The 17,193-nt window shown below is 40.5% G+C and overlaps 1 protein-coding gene across 4 annotated transcripts in view; it reads right to left on the bottom strand.

The window, feature by feature from the left end:
* Nucleotides 1–17,193, bottom strand: part of LOC131986492 (E3 ubiquitin-protein ligase RNF43) — a 102,300-nt gene that overhangs the window by 34,713 nt on the left and 50,394 nt on the right. For all 4 annotated transcript variants that reach the window (XM_059351474.1, XM_059351475.1, XM_059351476.1 and 1 more), the window contains exon 2: nt 4,167–4,280. In XM_059351474.1, coding sequence (XP_059207457.1) covers nt 4,167–4,280 — 114 coding nt within the window. The remainder of the gene's footprint in view (nt 1–4,166; nt 4,281–17,193) is intronic.

The following is a 17,193-nucleotide window of genomic DNA, read 5'->3' as shown; positions in this document are numbered from 1 at the left end:
CGGCTCTTTTGTTAGTAAAGGTTAACGCTCTGTGCTCTAGGATGTCCTTAAAATGGATAAAACACGATTCAGTGCCATAAAGGCTGAACTACATGCTAGAAACTCTGCGCTGGTGGTCTTTAAGTTTCTTTTTTGCCCCTGCCCCTCAGACTTTAGTGTTAGATGGATGTTAGCAACCACCTTATTTTGCAGTAATTATCCTGAGTTATTATGTTCACTTTGATGATCATATACTGTCTATATCAGACGTTAAACTAGCAGTGCGCCCTTTAGGTCGTTTGCCTCTTGAGCCCTGTGACTGACACTGTTTTGGGATTTGCCTCCTCACACAATGGCAAACCTTTCGACTGGCTTAAGAAACATTTGAGAAGACACACTTAAAGTAATGTGATCTAATAACACACACACATACAGTAGGCACACACATACACATAAAAACCCTAGTTAAAGAAAACAGGATTACTGCACAATCAGGCCAAAAGCCTTTTCATCTGAGACGAGCAGAATCAATAAGCAAGGCTTTCTATGAGAGTCAACAAGTTCAGACACGGCCACAGACTCAATCACTGTAGAAGCTGATTCCTACTGATGCTGTTTCTCTGAGCTGCAGTGGGAGAAAGTCACAGCACACATTACAGCATGTCCTGAGAGCACAGTGAGCCTCGTGTGGAGTTTAGAGTAGCCCTCGTTTTCTCGTTGAGTCATGTGTTGCTCGGTGACTTAGCTTGAGAACCTTTCCAGGGCTTTAGTGTAAACAGAAAGCTGGCTAGTGGAAAGCAGACGGATCACTTCTAGGACAACATGCTGGCAGAGGAAAGCCAGTGGCCTCTGCTCGTGTTGTGTTGTGTAATGATGCAAAACCACTGGAGCAGTGGAGGGTTTTGATTCAGGCAATTGCGCAGTGAGAGCTGTATCTGAAACACAGATCAGCAGGAAATAAACCACAAAAAAGGTGGTTTGGATACTTTTTGGAAATTTCAGGTTTTTTATTCTTCTACTTAACTGTTTGAAAGGTGACTTCGTAAAGGTGTGCAAAACTCTAATTTTTTTTTAGAAATAATGAGAAAAATCACTATAATTTGCCTTTCAGATTACTTTAAAACAAGTGTCCCCATATGATGTCTTATCATATGTTCTACAGAGTTATAACAATATTTATTTAGGGAATTTTACTTGTGATGAACGATGCAATTTGCTCTCACACTCACAGAGATAATGTGCGGAATTTGTACCATTAGGTGCAAAATAGCTTGTCACTGGGGCAGCATCTTGTAAGGCAGAATTGATGTACCCTTGACATTAGATTGGGAACATATATTTACCTTCCTGGATCACAAAAAGATACATACCTTTAGGTATAATAATTAGCCCTGTGAGATATAAGGGTACAGTAGTACAGTCCTTTCAGCAATTCAGCACGTTATAAAGTGCAGCAGAATGATTTAAAATGTAAAAAACTTTATCATGGAGCATGCCCATGGACCCCCCAAGAGATGAAAAGTCCTGTCTGTTGTTTCCCATTGCATTATATTTTAACGAAAACAATTATATCACAAAGTCAGTTTATTCTAATATCGTCCAATGTAATTAATATCTATATGAACATTTTTACACCCCTACTGGCATCAGCCCTACAAATCCAGTATCAGTAAGGCTCTAATAAAGTTTGTATAAAGTTGTAAAAAGTAATATACTCAAATAAAATGTGTACTTAATTTGTACTTAAGTGGAGTACTTGAACATATACCGTACAATTCTCAAATACAGTCATGGAAAAAATTATTAAACCACCATGTTTTTTTTAAATTTGTTGTTCATTTTAATGCCTGGTACAACTAAAGGTACATTTGTTTGGACAAATACAATGATAACAACAAAAATAGCTCATAAGAGTTTAATTTAAGAGCTGATATCTAGACATTTTCATGTTTTTTGTTGTTATCATGCTTTGCCTGAACAAATGTACCTTTATTAAAATGAACAAGAAATTGAAGAAAACAAGGGTGGTCTAATAATATTCCATGACTGTACATTAAGAAGGCAAGAAATTACACAAATTAACAAGGTGCACCCGTTTGTTTTTATAATATAGACTCCAGTTGAGCATCTCATGAATCTGACTGAGAGAATAACAGAAGTGTGCAAATCTGTCATCAAATCAAAAGGTGGCTACTGCAAAGAATCTAAAATATAAAACATATTCTGGTTTGTTTAACACTTGTTTTTTTACTACATAATTCCATATGTGTTCTTTCATAGTTTTGATGTCTTCAGCATTAATCTACAGTGTTAAAAATAATTTAAAAAATAAAGAAAAAGCATTGAATGTGTCCAAACTTTTGACTGGTTCTGTATGTGCATTTAAAACGTGTCCATTCTTTAAATACAGATATGTGACTGTGGGCGAGAGGTGGCCAGTAGTGCAGAGTGTACCAGGAGAGGGCGATGCTTAAATGTTCTTCTTCTTCTTGAGGGTGTCTGGAGTAAGATATTTCCCTTTGAAATTGAAGCCACTGTCAAAATAACATTTTAAAGTGCAGCATTGACTTTCCAAAAGATAAAGCTTTCAGTTGACAGATACAGTGAGATCCATCGGGTGAAACAGAGAGCATTATAGAGCCGGCACAGATCACAGTGAGAATCAGCAAAGGAATCTTCCTTGTTGATGATGTCTGTGAGGATAGGAACCTCTGAAAACCAAAATAAAAACAAAGAACAACAATGAAACCTTATCCTTCAAGGTTTTGAGCTTCACTTTGTTTGGTTTACAGTCTATTCTGAGTGTGTGTGGTGCAACACGAACCCTCTGCGGCTGTCGAGGTATCTATAGATCAGTGGGGCGGGTTACAGTCAGACTAAACTGTAAACAAGTCCCATCCAGAGACCACGGCTGACCCAGCACCGCACATCCCAAACCGTCTGATTCATCCTCCTCAAAAGGGGCCGAGAGCGAGCTCCTCAACAGCTGCATGATGAATCCCCAATAAATCCACCACGACCAAAAGCTTTGAATCTCGCTAAAGGAAACGAGGATGCAGGTGGCTGGAGTGGAGTTTATTGCAACACATACTTTCCAGGCGACCAAAACAACAAGAAAGCCCCTCGTCTCCCTCCCTCCCTCCCTCCCTCCCTCACTGCTCCTGATTTCAAAGGCGATCTGCAGGGGAAAGCACTCGGAAGCAACAGCCTTTTGTTCAAGGGTACTTCTGCATGAGGGAGAGACGGCGTTCTGTTTACGGGACAACATAGTGTTGCCATTAAGGCTTTAATCAAAACTGTTTTCTGGAGTCAGCCTTGAGTGACACCCCCTCCCCCCCACCCTCTCCCCCCCCTCTTTGGCCCGCTTGGTTTGGTTCCCACTGAGGGAGCAACAGGAGGAGGAAGAAAGGAGCGGGGAAGTGTGGGAATGTCTCTACATCGTCGCCACGGCGGGCAGCTCCTAAACATGGCTTTAAATTAGGGGAAAAGAAAACACAGGCTAAAAAAAGGCAGTCGCCTAACTATACTCCTGCCTGCTAATTTGTCACCACTTGAAAAAAGAGGGAAAAAATAGCAACAGTTTTAAATCACACTACTTTAAAGTCTGAATATGCCAGCCAGTGTGTATGGTAGAATACTTAAACACAAGGGAGATTTAGGTCAACTCCATAGCAGTCGCACATACATCTAAACGCTTGTGGGTGGAATCTATGGAGCTCTGGCTGCGTTCATATTAGAGGGAAGAAGAAATGGAGAACGCCGAGTGTCTGGTTCTGGCTGGCTGGCCGGCTGGCTGGCTGGGATCGGACCAGTGACAGCTGGGGCTTGAAAGCCTTACATCCAAAGCCAGGGCTCACTGCCACTTGCTACACAGCAGCGCTGAGCTAAGCCCACCCCCTCCTGTCCAAGCCCTCACTCTGAAAGATCACTGTCCTGAACAAAACATTAAGCTCCTGCCAAATAATTCCCTCTAAAACCATCTTCTCTTTAAAGTTGGAATCCAAGAGCGGAAGGGGTAGTGGCTCTCCACTACCCCTTCCAGCATGGTAGCGTGGGTTATCTGTCTGCTGCCATGTCTGAGAGGGGAAGGGGTCACCGAGAGGGGAGGTTCTCAGAGCGCTCGACGTGGAGAAATGCATGAAGCCTCTTCAGCGATGTGTGTATGTGTGTGTGTGTGTGATGTGTACCTTATCGAGCAGCGGCAGGCAGCGGGGAACCCTGTGCTCCAGTTTGACAATGGTGATGAAGTCACTCTCTTGTCGTTCATCCTCGCTTGTGTTGCACAGAGACAGAGGGTGATACTGCAAAAGAGAGAGAGATAGAGGTTATTATCTTATCAGGAAAATAATCATTGACATTTAAATCAATCAATTAATCAAACTTTATTTGTATAGCACGTTTCATAGAAAAGAAATGTAACTCAAAGTGCTTCACATAAAAAAGGAAGAAAAAACAACAACATGAAAAAACAAGCAAACACCTTCCGCCCTGACCTATCTTTTTAGACAGGCATTTGGATGACCACCATGCATTGTACATATTATTTTATAATGTTTGTTTCATTGTGTTTTAATTGTGTTTTAATTGTCTTATGTCCCCGAATCATATTTCTTTTTTATCTTCTGTAAAGCAGTTTGTGATTTTATCTATGAAAAGTGCTATATAAATAAACTTTACTTACTTATTTACTCCATCTAACCCATCCCATTATAAACAAAGCACAAACTGAGGAAGCGCCATCTCAACATGGAGCAGTGAGGAAACACTGGAGGCAGGTTAGAAATTACTTAGATAAAAAAAAATAGAATAAAGTAAGATAAAATAAAAACAAAAGTAAATAATAATAATATCAATAACAATAAAAAGTAATAAAGCTAGATGAAAAATATTAAAATAAGAAATTAATAAGAAATAATTTAAAAAGTAAAGCATGATAAAATATATGTATAAAAATAGACTAATAGATAATAGCAAATAAATAAATAAATGAATAAAAGAGAAGATGTTGTAACACTATGATGCATGAGCAGAAAAATATGTAAAAACGGTTCAAGTAAAAGCCAAATTAAAAAGAGTCTTGAGTTTGCTCTTAAAAATATGACCAGTATAAAGCAGCGCAGATGACATTTTTCTGGTTCAGAGGAATACATTGGTTTTAGGTGAGAGGAGAAAGAAGCACGGATCTACAGATCCACCTTATCACACTGATGTATCACTTAGTTGTTCTTTGAAGATGTAGCGTAAAAAGTAACTAGAATGGCACTCGGAGAGCAAACACCTCTGCCAAGGACGATGGTGCATTCACATTCTGATTTGATTCAGGCAATTGCACAGTGAGAGCTGAATCTGAAACACGTCAGCAGGGAATAAACCACAAAAAAGGTTGTTTAGATGCTTTTTGGAAACTTCAGGTTTTATATTCTTCTACTTAACTGTTTGTAAAGGTGAGTAAAAATATAAGACAGTGTTTCATAAGATGCAAGTTTAAAAAGGCAGCCGATAATATTATAATATAATATGATAATATAATATACAATTACTATATGCAAAACTCTAATTTTCTAAATACAATGTGAAAAATCACGATAATAAGCCTTTGAAATTTCTTTAAAACAAGTGTCCCCATATGATGTCTTATCATATTTCCTACAGAGTTACAACAATATTCATTTAGGGAATTTTACTGAACGATGCAATGCGCTCTTACACTCTCAGGGATAATGTGCTGAATTTGTACCATTAGGGGCAAAACGGCTTGGTTCAAAGGAATTCATTTCTGCAAGTTACACTGCAGCAGCATGAATCTACAGATCCACCTTATCACACTGATGTTTCACTTTGTTGTTCTTTGAAGATGTAGCATAAAAAGTAACTACAATGGCACTCGGAGAGCGAACACCTCTGCCAAGGACGATGGTTTATCACACTTTCCTTGAGCTCCCTTTACCAAGTTCTTTCGACTTTGCTGTGTTAATAAACTTCATAATGTGGAAAAACATGGTGACGCAAAGATGAGTTGTATTTTATTGAGTGTTTCCAGTATTTGCATGATAAGTAAAGGAAATGGATCAGGTGAGCCAACATTTGACTTTCTGAGGTGTTATTCCAATTTAAATTGGATATTTCTCAGTCAAGAACTAATTTTTCGGATTATTCAGACATGAATGTAAGCAGCACGAATGCCCTATTTTGCAATGATAATGAAAGTGCAAAATAATGTATGTATCTGCTAGGGGTGTGTCATATCGTTATCATTATCGTTCATTATCGTATCATATATATACACACACACAATATATATTTCTTTTCATGCATTTATGTAAGCAGCATTTTACTGTCATCAGGTAACTGCTAATTCTAACTACTTAATATACTTTTATATGGTTTAATTTTTAAACATGTTTCATCACATTTTTTATGTTAAATTTTGATAAAAAGTAACTAAAGCTGGCAGCTAAATGTGGTGAATATTTGCCTTTAAAATGTGGTGAAGTAGAATTATAAAGTTACATATATGGAAATACACAAGTGAAGTAGCTGTATCTCTAAATTATACTTAAGTACAGTACTTGAGTTGAGTCTGTTGAGATTTGCACTTTACACTACAGTTTAGATTCATGATTGATTTTTATTTTGTTGTACGATTTTTAGTTTTACAGACTTAAATTAATTAAAAAAAAAATCATATTTTCCGTATAATTTCCAGTATTTTGTAATATCGTCAAGAATATCGTTGGTGTTGCCCCTTGATTTGAATGTGCCCCAAAAGGGTTTGTCCCTGGCTCATGCTTCACCCTTCCACCAGATTTAATGTGAAATCGAGCCGGTGGTTGTTCTGAAGTCTTGCTGACAAACAAACAAACAAATAAACCAAGCTGAAAACATGAGCACCGTGTGGGAGGTGACAACTTGCAATATTTGTCTTAAAATACTGACAGATTTCAGGTAATTGGATTTATTCATGGAAAGCTATACAACGTTTTCTTTTAAAGTGATACCAAACAAAATCAACTGACAACATTGGCGCATCCTAAAGTCCCAAAAAGAACCAGCAAAAAGGAACAGCTGTTGTTTTAACACAAAGATGGAGGATAACTTAAAAACCAAACAACTTAATATTAATCTCACATACCAGAGAAAATTCCAGCACATATGGCTATAATAGCTGAGAACAGCTTGGATCAGTAGATGATGATGTAATCATTCAAAACATTTGACATGCTTGAGACTTTTCTTCTTTCCTGCACTATAACGGAGCATTGCATTTTGATCATTTCATGCTTATTTTTTAAATAAATTAAAGAAAGAAAAAGAGAATTTCCCAAACAATAACCAACCCCTTTCCCATCCAATTATGGTGTAAAATCATACATTATATCTAATGTGTTTAGTCAACAGAAACACAGTATGTGCCCAAAAGGATATCAAAGAAAGGTAATGTTTGAGACGATTTAGACAGTTGCACTTGATAGAAGCTTTTATGTGTTAAATGAAGGCGTTTCCTCTCTAAAGCGCTCACAGTTGATATCAAGAGGAAAAACTTTGGCACCCTGCAAAATCAATTACATGGATGGAACGAGAGATAATCTTTGGTAGGAACATTTGATCCCCTCTGAAAGGGAGGAAATTCGTAGCTGCTGAAAGGCTGCATTTAAGAGCTCAAGGGATAGCAGCAGTGTTTGCAAGTCACAGACATGCTGTCACGGGTACGAGGGATTGCACGGCAGTCCAAAAGGGAGCAAACCGCTCCTAAAACACCCCCGCGCATCACTGATTACCTCACATGACACACCGACACCGTGCTCCTCCATCAGTCCCTGTTAGAGCTCACAGATCCCCCTGCAGTGCCCAGTCCCTGAACGCACCCACACCCCAGCAGAGCGGTCCCACCCTGTCCTGCCCTGCCCTGCACGGCCCGGCCTGGTTCTGCCCCGGTGGGCCTCTTCATGTGGCTGTGGGCTGAGGTCATGGGGCTCCCCCTCATCTCACCCAGCGGAAATCCCTAAATTAAAAAGACCCATGGGTGACATCAACAGCTGGCACCCCGGTCCAGGGGAATTGACGTAATGTGCTGCAAAGGGCTGGTGCATGTCTGTCACAAGGAGAGAGGGAGGAGAGGAGACAGAGAGCAGACTGGGGGGGCCGGGTGGAGATAAAAACGTCTGGAGGGAATCACCTTATGTAAAGTAACTGGACAGCGAAGTGGATTCACAAACCACAAATCACTAATATGATATCTGCTGAGTGTTAATGGTGAAGCCAGCCAAGTAGCTACTGCACAGACACCATATGAGACACATATTAACTGGACAGTGATTACCAACCAGGGTGCTTGAACCCCAGTGGGTACTTCTACAGTTGCCGTGAGATATATGAATGATTCATCGGTGTTTCTGGATCTGCGCGCTCCCATCTCTGAACCACCATCATTACAGATTGACTGTAGCCTGTAGCTTCATTTTCTGCTGTGGTAAATCACCAATAACAGCTTCTTAGTAAAAAAATATTCAATTGAACATGCTTCTGCAGGAATGTGATCTAAAACTGGAACAAAATTAACAACAACGGCAATCGAGATTACAGGTTTCCCTGATGTTTAGTGAAATCAAGCAGTGAGGCTGCAGATTGCAACCAGCTGAATACAAGTCACGTCAATTTTATTTATACTAGTGCAGTGTCCATAGGAAGTGTGTATTCGTACATTGCATGCCACACTACAACGTTTGCAACTCCATAAAACACTTATTTTTCATAAGGTACGCACACCATCCAGCACATACACATTGAACATTGATATTCACTGGAAACTATTTGAATATTATTGGAAAATTGCACCTCGTAGCGCTCTTTAAAACTCCTAAAGATAGGTAGGCTAAATAGACTTACAGATGAGATGAGTCAGGGTATAAATCCAGAGTGAATTGTGTTACTGACCAGGTGTAGGCCTATCACATAATGGTGCGGAGCTCCACTAAAAGGCGTCCGATCAGAAACAGTGCAATGCTGCAACACAAGGATGCACACCTTCGTGCTATGCGCAAGCGACAAACGAAATCTTAGTTCAGTCTGACTAAAGGTCAGCGAGATATACCCTAGACACACAGACGCTTCTTGCTTTATTGATAGCCCACAATCACAAATTTGTCTCAAAGGGCTTTACAGACTGTACATGTTATGGACCCTTTGTCCTGTGACCCTCACATTGGCCAGGGAAAAACTCTTTGAGTTGGCCTTCAGGTAACTTAAAAACCTTTATTTTAATTGTATCTCTGACTGCGTATCAGTATCACTGAACTGAAACATGGCCGAGCGTTCAGTTCTGTGGCGGTACGTCAATAAGACAATGAGCTGAGAATTAAGTTGGATAAAGCGACAGTTTGAAAACTGAAAGTTGCAATAACAATTATAAAACACACAGAAATACAAGGGTATTAATTGGAGCAAAACTAGCTTACTGTATCAAACCTTGCTAGCATGAATTACTAGGTTTAATTTTATCCAAAACTCATTTAAACACAAAGCACCTTTAAATATGCAAGATTACTGTGAAAACTAACCTCATGCCTCTTCGTTATCTTTACAGTATCACCATGTGAGTTAGTTTTACGAAAAGTTTTATCAAAACAGGCTTTTGCATAGTACTGTAATATATATATATATATAGATTAATCGATTATTTGATCGTTAACATTATAGATGACCGAGTTGGCAGGTTTCTTCAAAACGCCCATCCCTAATGAGAACAGTCTGTTTTAGTTATGTAGCAGTTATGTCAATAAATGCTCCTTAATCCTACACACTGGTCCTTTAATGGCCACTTAAAAATCCATTGAAATGAACACATTTGGAACATCACAGCTGGTGTCAGTGAACGGGCACTTCTATGTTGTTAGAGTTTAAGGTGAACCTTGATTGAGGATAGTGCCTTGCATGATGTTTTCATGTTTTCTGTTTTCATTCAGAAAGCCAGGCAGCATGAACCCCTGGCCTGGCCTGGCCTGCATGCTGCGCTGCCAGCTGCCTCTACCAGTCCACATTTACTAGGCTCAAATTAGAGGCCTACAGTTGAATTTGGCCCTTAACAAAGAAAAAGAAAGAAATAAAAACATACTTTAATGACACTACTTCACTGATGCCATGACCTCTGCTCTTTTTTGCTATAGGTTTGTGGGAAATGTAGAAAAAGAGCTGCATTCAGAAAAATAGTATCTAATTTTATACTATTTTGAACCTTGAGCCTGTCATGTTTGGATCCTGTTGTGATACTAAACATGTTGATGCATGGGACTGTGCAATCATACCTAATAAAGCAGATAATAATCCCAAAGCTGAGCCAAACAGGCTCAGAAGGAGCGGCTGGTTTTGGTTTCCTCTGGCTCTCCGAGGCTCTGAGGGCAACCACCTCTATGGTCACTGTGTCTATGTTTTGCATCGTTGACAAGACTAAGCATTATCTTCTTTTTTAGATATGCCCACACCACTTACAATCAGATGGCTGTGAACACTCTCCATGTGCCACCAATGGTGCCATGAAACACGCTGCCACTGGACTATATATGGCAACCAGGACGGACTGAAATGTCTTCATTTGGTTTTTGTACGGCCCTGAGAAAAAGGGCCTGGGAAACCAAATCACTGAGTCTCCATTTCACAGGGACTAGAAACAACAGGGCACGCAAACATTTCCCCACAGACTGTTAACAATGCTCACTCCTCCATTCCTCCTCCTCCTCCTCATCTGTCTAGATCTGTTGCAAAACTGACGGGGACATGTCCCTCGGTTCCTTTGTAGCCACGATTAAAGGCATTCCTTTCCAGCTCAATCAAAGACTACCCCAAAAATATTCCGAGGAAAGAATCTAACAGCCTCAAAAACAAATACATGGACAGAAAAAGGGGAGAATAAATAGTAGCTGCGGTGAGAAGTCAATAATATTTTTTTTCCCTCGCTTAGCCCTGCGGATCTTCTTTTTTCATCTGCCAATAATCAGCAAGAGAGCTTTCTAGTTCATCTGCTGCCAGCAGGGAACCAGGCCCAGGCAGTTATGTCAGTGTGTGTTAGAGGGGGGACGCAAAAAGAGCTTGCACCTCTCATCAGGCTCCACCACTCAATTACCAGCTGCTCAGGTCACAGGACTCCCCAAGAACTACTGGATGAAATGTTATATGCAAAGTGATCAAAACGAAGCAGATTGGTTTATAAGGAGATGAAAGAAATACATAATTCTATCAAACAGCATAAATCAAGACGCGGAGCAAGGAAGGCAAAAGGCTTCTTTAATGGAAGCACACACACACACACACACACACACACACACACACACACACACACACACACACAAAAAAGCGCATGCTATCTGTTGCCTGTGTTCTTAAATGACCCACTTCTTCAGTGAGTGACTCAGCCTCCCATGTCTGGGCTCTAAATCTAATGCAATCTCTTTATCTCATTCTCTTGAAGCTCCACCATTAAACACACACCTGTTCTGTGCACACACATTTACAGCACAAACACCCCAGGGTTCCCACACATCTTCATGGACAAAATTTCAAAACCTTTCCATGACTTTTTAAGGACCCATATGAAAAGTCTGGAAAACAATGTGGCAAAATAGTTTGTAAGGTGGTATGTTCACAGTGGGCATAGTGTGATTCCATACAAAGTAAATGTAAAGACACGTGTAGACACAACATTTGCATCATTTACATTGCCTGGTGCAAAGACAGGATGTTCGTATCATTGAAAATTTTCAATTCTGACTAAAATTGAGCTATTCTTCGAAAGCATTAAAATTCTCCTGTACAGCACAGATCTGATGAATCCAAGCTCCATTCAGAGAACAAGCATTTTAAAAGTTGTTTGCATGTCGTCCTATAAAGAGACCGGACACAGCATGAATTCTGACCTTAAATACATCAACATCATATTGTAGTTATTTCAGCTTATTTTTTATTTGTTTTTTGCAAAGAAATCGCAGAAAAATCTGTTTATTTTGGGTTCACACCGATGTAAAAGAGGCAGTCAGCAAAGCTCCATTCAAAAAGTTCTTAAAGCATTTCGTAACAGTTCTTTCACATGTCAGATTAATGCATTTTTATTGCACTGTCAACTCAAAAATGAGTGATGGACAGAATGCAAGAAAAATATGAAGAAAAGAACTTGATTGTAAATGTAAAACGTCACACATTGACACAAATTAGTTATGTCAACAGCTACGAAAAGAGAATTCGCTGCTACGTTATCTATAAGAGTTCACTGAAACAATGAATTTTATTACACACAACACAACTTCATGACCTTTCCACAACCATCTAACTAAACTATGACTTTTCCAGGCCTGGAAAATGAGATTTGGAAATTCCATGACTTTTTAGGAACTCACAGTTTCAAAAATCCTCCACGCAGCCTGTTAATGTCAGAAAGTTGTCAGAGTGTGCTGCAACAGGGCCCCGCTGTGAGTTTAAAAATGAAGACCAGGCTTCAGATTGTGGTTGCCAAAGTTAACAGAATGACATTCAATATTTTATTTGCATAAAGACTTTCCCGTGTTATTAGACTCCTTCCATGTAAAACTCATTATTGCAAAATAAATTTCTGTTTTTTTTTCTCTTCTCTCCCAGAGACACACAAAGTGATTTGGCCTGGCTCACAAGACAATATAAATTAATGATTCTATATCTGTCTCTGAGGGTGTAAATCAAAGCCTGCTCCCATTCAACTTGGCAGGAGATCCTGTAACGACGGCAAATGTTTGTTTTAAGCACAGGAAAAGCGGTTGCCAAAAGGAGCAACGAGACCGCATGTAATAGTTGAAAGAGATCTGGATCTGGTTGCCCGGGTTACTGGGCAACACTTGCTGTGTGTCCCTGCTGGGATTTGGCTCCGTGTATGCATTTGTTAAAGGATGAGGGAGCCTGAGGTGACAGGACGGGCTGAGACACTGACCCCTTGCTCCCATTCCTGCCGCCACCGTGTGAGAGAGCACGGGTTAATGAATGAGAGCGCAGCTATGTACTGCCGCTGGCGGCACCTGAGCATGTGCTTGCATGTGAACATATGTGTGCGTGAGCCGTGTGCCTACTGATCCACTGGCGCAAAAAGTCCCTCTGTGCTCCTGCAGGGGAGTGAGTCACTCAGCGCCGTGTGCAGGAGTGTGTCGAAGTCTCGGCGGTTACTTCAGGGGAGGGCGCTGAAAGCCTTTTCTCAAATATCATATCCATCCTTGGACCAATAATCAAGCAGCGCTGGCTTCTACACACTGCGGTTCAGCTCTCGGTGCCATAGATGACACAGATACACACTCCTCGTACCACACTCCTCAATCAAACGGCCTGGTATCTCATGACCCTACACTAAGTAGATTTACATGAAAGGCCGATACGAGAGTGACGCCGGGTTTGCGCGGTGCCAGGCGAGCCGAGCCGAGCCAAGCCGAGGGTCTCTCTCTGTCGCAGCATCTGGAAAAGTGGGCTCTGAGGCCCTCGCCTTTGCAAATGCAAACGAACAGGAGGCATTACTGCTTTGGTCCTGTCAAAACAAAAGGCGTGTCATCTTTCCCCCCTGCTTTATTGACAGTGTCAGCCCCATATCCAGTAACGGTTACCACAGAGAATGACTTGGGGAAACGTGATCCCATAATGAGGCCCAAATAATTACCACCAGCCCCAAATTTGCCCGGGCGCTTTCTTTAAGTAGGAGTGCTTCCCCCCGACTCCAGGCCCGTCAGACTGTCTCTCTGTTCTATAAAAGGGATTAGACAAGGGGGAAGAAAGAACCTGGAGAGGGAAGAGGAGTTGGTCTTAAAGAAAGGAAGCTGAGGAGTGAGCGTGTTGTTGGACTGCTGGGATGCCACATGAGGGGATGAACTCAAATCCATCTTTTTCTCATTTTTCTTGGCCTTCCTTGCTCCCTACTAGTAGATGTTCATGGGTTTCATCATAACATGCTGCACAATAGTTCAACTGGGATGAACTTGGCGCACTAACAGCCGTACCCAGGATTCACATTCACTTCCTATGTATGAACACTCTTAAAGGTATTTTAACCAACCTAATCTCATGAAACTGTTTGTATGACTTCTTATGAAAAGGTGATGTAATTTGCTACAGTATAGAACCTAAGATGGCCACAGACTCATTACAATTTTTGGCTTGAGTGCCAAAAAGCAAATTATCCATTGGCACTTTTTGAGTTTTTATCACTACAGCAGCCACAGTAAATCAAACCAGAATGAGCCCTCTCTTTCTGTTTGTGTCTGGTGACAAGACACTCAGAGCCACTCGGCAGGCAAAGTGTGTTGGGGATCACCATGGAAACCATTTAAAGATGGAGCCCTGTGTCCTTTGCACACTTAGCGCACAGGTTCTGTGGTCTTACACAAACACATTTATGCACACCGAAACGTACACACCATCAACAACTAGGGCCAGTCCATCAGCCTCAGGCCAGCGCCACGCTATACATTTCAAAGCTCTGAGTTAAACATAAACACAGCACTTCCCTGTCATAACAAGTCAGTGGCTTGGTAACCCAGCAGTTTGTTAGTATTGCAGTGATCCTTCTTCCCTGTAGACACGGGGGCCACATCCACACGTCCTCCAGGCTTCCTCCGGCCCGTCCCTGGCCTGCAGGACCACTCTTAGACTCTCTCAGGTTCCACAACATCAGTCAAAAAGAAAAACCAACACTTTTCAATGTGTCAGTCAGTTAGGGTTGGGAACTTAAGGTCAGCTATGTGGAAAGAGATTAGCCTGGAGAATGAGGAAGGGTGTTCACAGAAGGGAACTCCAAATTATAGGAGGAGAGACACAAAGAAACAGAGAAAAAGGAAATATGAGGCGAAGAAACAGGAAGCGATTTCTGTTATAAGCTAATATGTACCCTAATTACTTAGTTCTGGAGTATAATTACATGCCAGGGCAAAAGTTGAAAGTTGGAAGAAACTTAAGTTTTCTGCTTACAATGGCTTTCTAAAAAAACATTATGGATTCTTTGGATTTTTGGATCATACGTACCTTTATTGAAATTAACCATTTTCCTCAATTTACCTTTAGGTTTACATTGATACTACCAGACCATTGCTGAATAAATGTTAACTAAAGAAAAGAAGAGCTTAGTTTTAGGGTTGAGAAGATTTGGGAGAGTCACAACTTCAGTGCAAAAGTAAAAAACAAATCACATTATTCGCTTAAGCTCTTTGGCTTTTGAGAGTTTGGACACAAAAATCCCAATAAATCTCAACTGTGTTCATATCTCTGATAAACTACCACATAAATGGCTAAAGCTGAAGCAGCTGAGTAAAGAAACAAGAGTACAGATTTATACATTAAGGAAAGAAGGATACACAAAGTCTAAGCAATAAAAACCCATAGACATGATAACTGTAGTAAAATTGTGTTCTAATAAGTGACTATTTATATAATACTCAAATTTATTTTGTTGCACAGTATAGCAATGAAACTGTGATCTGTTTTGTACAAATTTGATCCTGCTTCCAAACTTTTGGCCTGTCGTTTACACTTTGACATGGATGCAATTCAACAATTATAAGCTGAAAACACCAAAGTTCTCATTTTATAGACTTTACATAGGATTTAGGTTGGTAATTTAATGCCATTAACTCACAGCAAAGTTAGCATGAGCCTGCTAACATTTGCTAATTAGAAGTAAGAATGATGTTATTGGTTTTGCAGGTATTTGATTATAAACCAAAGTATTGGACTAATGAAGTCAATCACAAAAGTTATCACAATTTATCCTAAAGGGGTAATGGATATCTGTATTTGGGAGTCAGAGGTGACTATTTCAGCAACTTTATAGTCTTTATAGACTGTCGAACATCTTGCTGTATTGAAGAAGACTTGGAACTTGCAACTGAGATTGTAAATCAATTAGGGAAATGAGGAGCCAGGTTATTTTCTCACTGACTTATAAAATCTCACTTATTTTTTCAACCAGTCCAGTCGCCCCTTGCTGGTCATTAGAAAGAATGCAGGTTTAAGCCACATCAGCATTAGCGTGACTTTTCGGTCTATGGGTGGCACTAGAGGAAAGGTTATATTTTACTAGATAAGGGAAAACTTTGACCTGTTGATGATGCAAAAGGATCCAGAGCCAAGTTAGTGGGCTTCATTCTGCAGAGGACAATGGATGTCTGCACTAAATGTATTGCAAGCCATTCAATAGTTGAGATATTTCAGTGTTAATCAAAGTTGTGGACCAACTGACACAGACAGTGAAGAAGATGAAACCAGAGGAGGGTTGCAGTGTGATTCTCTTTAACAAGAGACAGGTGTCTCTTTAAAAACACTCTCACATAAAGTAGTGGGCTGCTGGGGGTGATTTTAACATCCCTCTTTCATTTGGAAATGCAATCCCATGTTTCCCCCCCTGAACCCCTCAAATTGCATGTCTCTCCTGTGGCAATATGCATTTCTCTAAGAGAGGTCAAACTTTATTATGGCATATGAGAGGAAGCCATTTTTCTCACATCCCTCTTCCTCTTGCTGCTCCAGCTTTCCAACTGTTCTTCCAGTCAACCTCATAAAGTTTTAAACCCTAAACGCAGTCTGTGGGCTGAAAATGGATGCCACTGTAAAGTGACATATGCAGCCAATGAGCGTTTCTTTGATCCTAAAGCTCTGTGTGGGGACAGGGCAGCCTGAAACCCCAGATGTAGACATTTAACTATACAACTACCATTTAAAATCAACAAATCGGGGCCCTGTTCATTCTTATGAAAGTTGTTTAGTGGCGCTTGAAGCCGTCCTTGTATATAAAATTACCTGGATCTTCCACAATTGTGATCTCATAGAGAAAACACTTTTCCTTTGACACTGCCTCTCAACCGTTCGGTCTCAGGCTCATTCACATGAACAGAGGACGGAAAATAACTCTGGATTTGGCTATAAGTGAACAAATTTTATGACACAATGACTATTGAGGGGCAAATTGGTACCAAAGCGCATAGGGGGTTGCAATAAAATTATGATTTACCATCATATTTTCTTGTATTTTCATTCTTTGCTCATGATGTTATTCATTCCAGAGACAAACACTGGAGTCCCCAGCTTTGGCTCAGGGCTACACACCCAGGGCCCAAAGGCTGATACCCGGAAAACAGCAAAATTATAAGAAAAGGAGAAATACAGACAGAGGGCAGAGCCTCTGCAGATACAGACAGCACCATAAAAACTCCTAGAGGGTCTTCAGTG

The sequence above is a fragment of the Centropristis striata genome, chromosome 15 (assembly GCF_030273125.1).
Source record: "Centropristis striata isolate RG_2023a ecotype Rhode Island chromosome 15, C.striata_1.0, whole genome shotgun sequence".
Classification (NCBI taxonomy): Eukaryota; Metazoa; Chordata; class Actinopteri; order Perciformes; family Serranidae; genus Centropristis; species Centropristis striata.
The sequence above is the reverse complement of the archived record's forward strand: the minus strand, read 5'-3'. Positions and strand labels throughout refer to the sequence as shown.